The sequence below is a fragment of the Oreochromis niloticus genome, linkage group LG23, assembly GCF_001858045.2.
Source record: "Oreochromis niloticus isolate F11D_XX linkage group LG23, O_niloticus_UMD_NMBU, whole genome shotgun sequence".
NCBI classification, from domain to species: domain Eukaryota; kingdom Metazoa; phylum Chordata; class Actinopteri; order Cichliformes; family Cichlidae; genus Oreochromis; species Oreochromis niloticus.
This window is the reverse complement of record NC_031986.2, coordinates 41745826-41755266: the sequence shown is the minus strand read 5'-3', so window position 1 is coordinate 41755266 and position 9441 is coordinate 41745826. Positions and strand designations below refer to the sequence as shown.

Here is a 9441-nt window from a genome sequence, read left to right as displayed (position 1 = left end):
GTACTGGAAAGGGGAAGTCTGCTTTAATTTAGCCTTTTAATTATTAATTTTTTAAAACAAAATCTTAACAGGTCTTAATAACACCTGTTGTAAAAAAAAAAGAAAAATAAAAAAAAAGATAAGAAGCAACAATAAATTAAGCGAAAGTAGAAAACTCTTAGAAACTCTCAGGGTTAAACAATTGTGTGCAGTTTCCTTTGGACTACACATAACCAGCGGCTTAGTATTGTGTTCTTACAAGCAGTGGTTAGTTAAGCGATTAATTAACAACACTCTCCCGGGTGGATACAGGCATCAAAACGAGCAAACCCCCTCGGGAGAGCAGCCACGACGACAGTGGGGAGTGACGTTTGATTTGTCCAAAAGAAGCTCGCAGGAAGTGACGCCTCCCTGTCCGCGACGGGCGGGATATCCGCAGTAGTAAGCTAACTAATAACATGGCGAAGACTTACGATTACTTGTTTAAGCTACTTTTAATCGGCGATTCCGGCGTTGGGAAGACCTGCGTGCTTTTCAGATTTTCAGAAGATGCCTTCAACTCAACGTTTATCTCCACTATAGGTGGGTAAAAGCCGAATTATCGGTGTGGTTTTGGACGAAAAGAGACATAGGAGTAGCCCATCCCGACAGGCTAATTCTGCTAACTTTTCTGGCTAGCATTCATATTGTACTACAGGCTAGTCAGGAAGCTTTCAACCGGCTAGTTAGAGGGGCTTTCCAGAAACCTCACAGACGTTGTAACCGGCCTGAATATTTGGCAACCTCAAATATATGTGATTTCCATGAGAGTGCACCCCACCTGCGATTTTTATCGTAATAAATACCTTAACAGGGGTAAACTGAGCTAGCATGCTTCAAAGCTAACAGTGGTAGTTGGCAGTGTCATTTCCCTTATGACAGACTGCCCTGTACTTCGCACTCCTTCTGCCAACGTTATAAAAGTGTGAATTATCTCGACATACACTCTCCGTGCATTAAAAACAGATATTGTTACTGTCTGTGGGGTGGTCAGGCAAAGTTTGTGGTGCTTCAAAAGTCAACAATTGATGTGACTTTTTTTTTCTTCAGGTATTGACTTCAAAATCAGAACAATAGAATTAGATGGAAAGAAGATCAAGCTACAGATATGGTAAGATAGACAAGTCCATAAATTGTCTTCATCTGACAGGGTTTGGTGATGGGTGACAGTGATATTAAGCTGCCTTTTATTACATATATCAAACTGAAAGAGAGACAGCGTAATTCAGCATGCCTGCACTCTTTACTTTTTAGAATAATTGTTTTAAACTGAGAAGCATTTCTGATGAAGAAGCAGTTCAGTATGATGCAATGCAATTTAACAGCAGCACAAACTAATTTAAATTAGAAATGTATTATTTTATAAATTATTTAAATCAGGAAGAATGTTTCATAACAAAGTTATCTTTAAAAACAGGTATTTACTTGTATTTACTTATTTACATGATCACTGCCATACCTGTATTTTCTGTGTGTATTTATTAACTTACAGATGGAAAGTTCCCAAACAAACATACTCTGTGTACTCCCCACATTTGGTCTGGTTAGGTCTGGTCTGGTCACCATTGGTCTAACCATTCTTAGGGTTAAGGTTAAGTCTTACCCTGAATCTAATTCTGTATATTTTAGAGAAATATACAGGATTAGAATGATTTTATTTGTCCCCCTATTCCTGAGACTTGAGAGAAATTCAAAAGCAAAACACCACACAGCCTTGACTTGGCTACCTAGCGTCACGAACGATCATGACCTCACATTGTTGGTGTTAGCTGAACAAGTTATTGTATAACTGCTGTACTACTGGACAGTATCTAGTACTGTAACTGACCAGAATAGGATTGTGTCAAGCATGGAAATTCACCATACACCACTTGTATGGAACACTTGGAAACTTGGTCCTGCTCCCTATTTTGTATGCTTTTAAAAAATCTCTAAAAAAAAGCTGTTATACTTTTAATATGTTCTGTGAGAATAGTTAGCAGATGTGTCTTCTGTGTAGGGATACAGCAGGACAGGAGAGGTTCAGGACTATCACAACAGCCTACTACAGAGGAGCCATGGTAAGTTGCATCGTCAGCCTTTCAGATAATACATTAGCTGAGATAATCTCTGGGAATGGAGTAGGTGAAATGATGTATGCACTGCAGCATGAACTTCTACTAGAACCACACCCCACATTGTTGTTAATGTGGTGTACACCTAAAAAATCAGGTGCGCTCACTACAGCACCTTGGCATTTTTTGCTAGTCCCTCCTACAAGCATACAGTTAGTATGCTTGTATTTGTAAACCTAATTGGACCTTCTTACCTTTGACCAAAGTCCTTTTACTTTGCTCCAACACAACATGATTCATCACCAGTAGATGATGTTTCATGTCAGTTTCGTTTTATTGACATAGTACTAATTAATAACAAATGGTTATCTCACAGTGCTTACATGAGCTGCATATTTTCATTAGAGTTGATTTTCAGCTCTGTTTCTGTGGATCAGATAGATTTAAGAAATACGAGATGACAGCACTGATCTTATGTCTTCTGCTCTATGACCTCTGCAGGGCATCATGTTAGTGTATGACATTACCAATGAGAAGTCCTTTGAAAACATCAAGAACTGGATACGGAATATAGAAGAGGTAAAACCCTTGCATTACTCGTACTTTTCTAGTTCTTTCTGTTCAGATTTGTTCCTCTTTGGTTAATTATTGATTTTGATCTTTTACAAAGTGCTATAGAGTAACGCTGTAGTTTTGATTCAGTTTCTGTTACGATTAAAATTATTGTACCCAGATAATTAAGATAAAGCAATTATTGTGCAAGGCCCTGTTTTGCAGGAACCCTCTTGTTTTGCCTCCTGCACATCCTTTTCCTTGTAATTTTGTCAACAAATAAAAGTCCAAATCCTCCTGCAGAGCTACATTTATTTAAGTAGCTTAATCTATTTGGGTTTTACAGAATAATTGTAATTATAATTTTTGTGTTAGGGTTCAACAATTGGTATCAAATCTGAATTTCTCAGTGCTTAGAATATCAATTTGGACAATAGCTGATGTTTATGCCCATGTTTTGCATTGTTATTTGTTATTCATTCTCTCTTTTGTACCAGAGAAGCAAAATTATAATTATTAAGTAACAGCAAAACTATTTAATGTTACTACATTAAATGTAAACATACTGTTACGTCCCCACGAAGAGGTCTAGGGGTGTGGGAACCAGTAACAAATGGGTCCAGAAATGGAATGAAAAGGAAAACAGACAGAGTTGTTCTATAATAATATAGTTTTATTACAAATGATATAGTTTCATTACAAATAACCTTAACTTAAAGAGCTGGCAATGCTGTTTTACCAATAATGCCAAAGAAACAAAGGAAACAGTTGCAGCCACAAAAGGAAAAAAAACTACCAAACAAATTAGGGAGGCACTTCCCACCTCTCACACTTCCTACTTAACTCCTCACCACGGGGAGACACTTCCAGGCCCACAAGCCCGTCTACTCACTGCTCGAAGGAGCCTGTCCAAAACCTGGGAAAAGAGCCACAGGGGAAAAAAACCACCTCACTCACAGTTCATCCCCAGCTTATATAGCCTCAGAGGTGATTGCTGACTGGGCCCAGGTCGCAAACAAGGCTAATCAAAAGCAGCTGTGTCCTGGGGAGAGAGGAGAGTGAGAGAGACAGAGGGGGTAGGAGTAGCAAGAGAGGAGGAGGCGGAGAGAGCGGGCAAACACCCCACCCACACACTCCCACAGCCTCACAGGATGTAACACATACAGATTCATGCAACAGTTTTAATCATTCACGATAAAAAAATTTTGGTAGAAAAAAAAAAAAAATTCCAGAGGTCTTTTTCGTCAGCCTCATAAATAACCGACACAGTATTTAACGAGTGTAAAATACACAGCAGATAAACATCAACATCAGCTACCTTTAGTAACGATGTTCTTATTGACTGATGAGCTGGTGGCATTGAACAAGGTGAAAACATACCAGTATATTCTTAGTATATATGAGGCAGCTTTCCTACCTGTTCATCACGAAAGTTTCTTTTCCACAGCATGCATCAGCAGACGTGGAAAGGATGGTCCTCGGGAATAAGTGTGACGTTAATGACAAGCGGCAAGTGTCCAAAGAAAGAGGAGAGAAGGTGGGAATTGATTTGTTGGTGATAATGTTACTCTGAGGTCCCCACAATATAACAGTAATGTCTGAATAGTCTCACTAATAACTCTTTTCTTCTGCTGTCAGCTGGCGCTGGAGTACGGTATCAAATTTATGGAGACCAGTGCGAAGGCGAACATCAACGTGGAGAATGTGAGTTCACTTTTCGGTAATTACTTGCTAGTTGTTGAAAGTGGTGTTGTGGAAGATGGCCAGCTTAATTTATGTTTTTACTCTGTAAAACTAGGGGACAGCACATGTGCGACAGTTCAGATGTTAAATCATTTTTAACTCTTGAAATCCACACCGGACAGCGACACGATTGTACTTAGTTCAATATATTAGCAGGAAGCAGGGTCAAGCAGCTTTCAGCTGCTCTATCAGAATATTACAAGCCTACAAGCATACCTAAAACCAAATATTTATACGTTATAAGAAAAAGAAATACTTTGTTTATCCCAAAGGTTGGGAAATGACTTTGATACTCTTACCTAAGTTTTTCTTTAAAGTGTAAACAACGTCACTAAATATATAGGTAGAATATAACCGTTCAAAATAACTTTGAAAGGTAAAGTAAAGAAAGAGTTCAATATGATCAAATAATGATCTTAAATCTTTCTTTTAATTCTTTGTTTAAAAGGGACAGTGCAGTTTAACATAGTCCAAATATAAAACTTGAAACTCATGTACTGCACAGAAGTTTATAGCTATTGCTAATTTCCAACTATTGTCCCTTGTTGGGCTTACATTCACAATACACAAAGTTACAACATTCAATTACATGAAAACCAAAATACACCATGAATACAACTATAATTGATAAACAATGTAAAAAAAAAGAGATAATTTTATCTGAAATGAATGTGGCTATTATGGCATGAAATGGTGAAGAGTTTCTGTGTCTTTAAACACATTAGAGAAAGTTTTCAGCTGCCGTGTGGTCAGAATCCATTAATCATGCCCAGCCACAGAATCCAAACCTTTTGCTCCTTCAAAGTGGATACAAAGAGCAATAGCAAAGATGAATTTCTTCATCAAGTAATATGGTCGCATTCCATCAGCTAGTAATTCAGTATTCAGGCCCCAGGAATGTTCCACGACTGGGATTTCACCACTTTTCAATCATCATAAGTGTAATCCCTCCACATATCTTCTTACTGCTCAGATTAATATCCCTGTCTCCCCAAAGTCCTGAAGCCAGAGGCAAGGAAGGAGTGCAGCAGTGCTCCGTGAAGCACACCAAACTGCCCTCACCGTGTTCCCTCTGGTCTTGGGGTGTTTTCACATGCACATGCACTTTGTTGTAAACTCGTAGCTTTTCCTTGTTTTTTGGTATTTGGTTTCTTTTCACATGGAGAAAACTCCAACCAAACCAAATGCAGAATTATAAAATACACAAGAACTGTCAGTTTGCGCCACAGACACATCTGGACAATAAACAATCTTAAAAACAAATACAGGATGAAGGTGGCCTATTCTAGACTAGTGGATAACATGGAGAGTTTAGTTAGCCCTCACTTCATTTCGTGGTTAATTACTACAGTTTTTGCCCTTGGCACATGTGGTACTCTCAAACTTGCAGCCTACACGTTGTAGTTGGGTCAAACAACCTCCTCCAAAGAGTCTGTGTGGTTGTTCTGAGCTGTGCCTGAATCTAATCACCGTGTTCACAACCGCACAAACAAACAAAATGAATTATTAATAGAGCACTTTTTAAAAGCACAAGTTTGGCAAAGTGCTATAGAAGGCATCAAAACAACACACAACAAATCCAATGAATCATTGATTATTTTTGATGTTTTTATTATTCTAATAATAAATAGAGGGTAATAAGAAACCACTCTGAGTTAAAAGCCAAGTAATAAAAAATGAGTTATTGTCCATTTCTGAGACTTGACGTTACACAGCTTGCAGTAAAACCTCCTCTCAGCTGACGTGAGCTTGTGGAGGCTGGCGATGAAGCCCATCACATTCCTGTCAGAGAGCGCCACCCACATTTACATTCCCTGTGATAATTGCTGGAACACTTGTTTGTTTCCTCCTGTTGTTTGGGATTACATCGTCTTGTTGTTTATTATTTATTTCTCAGTGATAATTTACAGATGTATTACTTTAATGCAATGTAATGATCTCATACGTTCTTTTTTTGTCCGCAGGCCTTCTTAACGCTTGCCAGAGACATTAAGGCAAAAATGGACAAGAAGCTGGTAAGAAAGTAGAGAAGTGAAAACCCTATTAATAGCTTACCCACAGTAGTTTTAGTAGGTATGGTGTTAGTGGGGTTTTCTGGTGTCTGGGTGTTTTCCTAATTAATGGGATTTAACATTTGTGCCTTTTAGGAGGGAAACAACCCACAGGGCAGCAATCAGGGAGTAAAGATTACAGAACAACCCAAGAAGAGCAGTTTCTTCCGCTGCACGCTGCTGTGAGAAGACGAGCCCGTCGGCAACCACCATCGCCTTAACCGTGTCCCCCCACTGGACATAACTGGACAGAGCACACGCTGATCTCTGTTTTATCCTTCTTCATTTGTCTTCCTCCTCCTTCTGATTTGTCCCGTGATTATGTAATTAGGAAAAGGAAAAGTCTACCCCCCCTTGGTTTACCAGTCTTCCTTTAATACCTGTGGATCTAACTGCTGTGGGCTCTGTTACATATTTAATCTGATTTCTTTTTTCTCCCCCACCCCCCATTAATTACTATTTTCATTGTAGGCACAAGAGTGAAAGATTCTTAATGGTCACTTCCTTGAATACTAAGAAAGATCCAACCTTTCGGCAGTGACGAATAATAATTAAGGGACTCGTTCATCAAATTTGAGAGAGTTTTAATATCTACGTAACTAAAGAGGCAAATTTTTTTAAGCAGCCATTTTCTGAGTTTATCATGTTCAAAAGCTGATTATGCACAGCTAAATACTATATGGACTGGATACAAAAAAAAAGAAAAAGTATTCTTCTTCTTAGAGATTAAGGACGTTGCACGTTCAACATTGCCAAAACTCTGTGCACAGAAGAGCACTAACCAGAGGAGAAGGAGAAGTGGGAGACCCCAGTGCCCAGCTGAACAACAACAGGACAAGTCTGAGAAACGCACACAGAAACGCCTCACAGTTCCTCATCTGGCAGCTTTTTAAAAAAATTTATTCGTCCAGACTAGTTTTGAAGTGAGTAGGAAGTGCTGTTGCATTTCTTTGAAGAAGAATATAACTTTTTCAGGTGCATTTTGAGCCTTTAATCCAAGACACAAAGGCTGATTCTCCAGACGCTGAACTAGCCGCATTGTTTGCTTCTTTAGTCAGCACAGCATTCTTCAGCTTCTTACATGATAAACTTGCCTTAGGTGACACGATGCGACATTTGAAGCCAGAGGCGATGGTTGCTGAAAACAGGGCTCTGTATGCTTGATCTTCCATTAAAGCTCAGTGATGGTTCCTGATGAATAATTCCATTAATCATTAATTTCATGCGCTATTACATAAAAACAAATATCCTTTTCTTTCAAAAGGAAGGATGTTCCACAGTCACCATAAACCTTTGGGCAGCGCTGTATTTGATCCTTATGACCAACAAAAGCCCAGATTATACTTAAAGAATACACGTATTACACTCGTGTTTAATTTTTCTAATATTTTGATTGAGAACCTGTGCTTCCAAAGTGATGCGTGCAATCCCCGAATCCCCCCGCCCCCCTTTTTGAAAGATATTATACTAGATATTTGTACTGACAGGGTGATCTAGCTCTTTCCTTAATGTCCACATCTATGTAAATGCATCGTGTAAATATATATATAATTGATTATGATTCACCGTATTATACAGTAATGCCAGCACATGTCACTCATCATATCCACAGTGGGGTTTACATGACCTTTCTTCTCGTGTCTTCTGCTAAAACATTCCAGTCCTCTTTAATGTGCAATGTAATGTATGAAAGAGCCCTGATTTTTTTTCTTGTGTTCACATGTCTGCAGTAGGGTTGGGTTTTTAGGAGAGGGGGGGTAATTTAAGGGCACACACATGCTCCTTTTTGATGTTGCTTTCCACACCGTTTTAGCAATACCTACACTGACCACCTGGAGGCAACTTCAGCTACACAGCAGAAAGAGTCACAGCAACGATGAAAGTGTGGTTTTATGTATTAGTACTTGTTCCAGTTGTCTGTTCCAATGGGGGAACATAAACACAACTGTTTCCTGGGCCTTGGATAGGTGCTGTGCTGTAGCAGTATTTATGGAGTGAAACAAATCATAGCACCAAAATGACAAAGTGCCCTTTTATGTTCTTCTTGATTATGCACTTTTCTTCCTTTTTCTTTCTGTTTTGGAAAAAAAAGATTTCTTAACATTTATTGTCTGTGTTTATTGCAAGTCTTAACTGAAAGCAAAGAATTTGCATGCACAAGATTTCCACAGAGCCTCTCCGGGCTTCCTTAAAACATCTGAGCACTGAAACCAGAAATCTAGAGATTTTCTTTTTGTTTTCACAACATTCCCACTTAGTGATAGAACTTTTTTTTTTTCTCGCCATGTTGGTTATGCATTCGCGTAGCTTCTGATGCTTTTGGAAACCACCGTCTTCCACCTCTCCTCCTGTGTTGTTTTGGTCCAGTATTATGGCCATCTAATCTATGCATTTTTGGTGCGTAGGAAACCTCAAAAGGCTTTGCACAGTTGACTTAATGAGCTTTATTTGAGATTAGAATTGTGCAGAGGATCCTTGATCTTGTTTTATTATTTTCTGCTGTCACTCCATGCTATTACATTGAGAGTTCATCAGAGGACAAAAAATAGGAAATTGAGCGAATCACGTCAAAAGGCCAGTTAAGCAGGTCCTTTGAAGTGGTGCTGAAGAGTCATCGAATCAAACCTGTAACAAAAAGGTTTTCCTGTGGCTTTAAGGAAACATTATCAGCTTTGCTGGTTTAAATTTGTTTTGGCTGTTTCTTAAAATCACTCTCAGTTAAAATCAGCTCACAGCTTGATGAATATTCAGCATTGTGAGCTACAGTCTGCCATTGCTTTATTCTGTAATTCTCTTCCTTTTGCAAATGTGACGGTTCTGTGTTCACATATCTTAAGCATTCCTGAACTACAATTGGCTTTCTTTGCTGATTACTGATGGGCTTCATGTGGAATAAAGTAAATAATTCAGCAATTGTAAATAAGATCTACAATGATTGTACTGTAGTTTCATAAATCTTATTGGTCTACACTTTTTGTAGATATGTGTACTTTTGATGATTTATTAAAAATGAGATTCTTAAA

At 38.6% G+C, this 9441-nt stretch overlaps 1 protein-coding gene across 1 annotated transcript; it reads left to right on the top strand.

The window, feature by feature from the left end:
• Window positions 1-168: 168 nt before the first annotated feature.
• Window positions 169-9441, top strand: LOC100691063 (ras-related protein Rab-8A). The gene is made up of 8 exons (XM_003439847.5): window positions 169-561; window positions 1069-1129; window positions 2018-2078; window positions 2574-2651; window positions 4072-4161; window positions 4263-4328; window positions 6332-6382; window positions 6515-9441. The coding sequence occupies exons 1-8, from the start codon at window positions 438-440 to the stop codon at window positions 6602-6604; spliced, it is 621 nt and encodes a 206-aa protein (XP_003439895.1). The 5' UTR covers window positions 169-437; the 3' UTR covers window positions 6605-9441.

What these genes read in the sequence shown, in the direction of transcription:
- LOC100691063 (XM_003439847.5), top strand. Translation starts at nt 438, where the DNA reads ATGGCGAAGACTTACGATTACTTGTTTAAGCTACTTTTAATCGGCGAT. An exon ending in AAGATCAAGCTACAGATATG is followed by an intron (nt 1,130 to 2,017) that starts GTAAGATAGACA and finishes TCTTCTGTGTAG; the next exon opens with GGATACAGCAGGACAGGAGA. An exon ending in CCAAAGAAAGAGGAGAGAAG is followed by an intron (nt 4,162 to 4,262) that starts GTGGGAATTGAT and finishes TTCTGCTGTCAG; the next exon opens with CTGGCGCTGGAGTACGGTAT.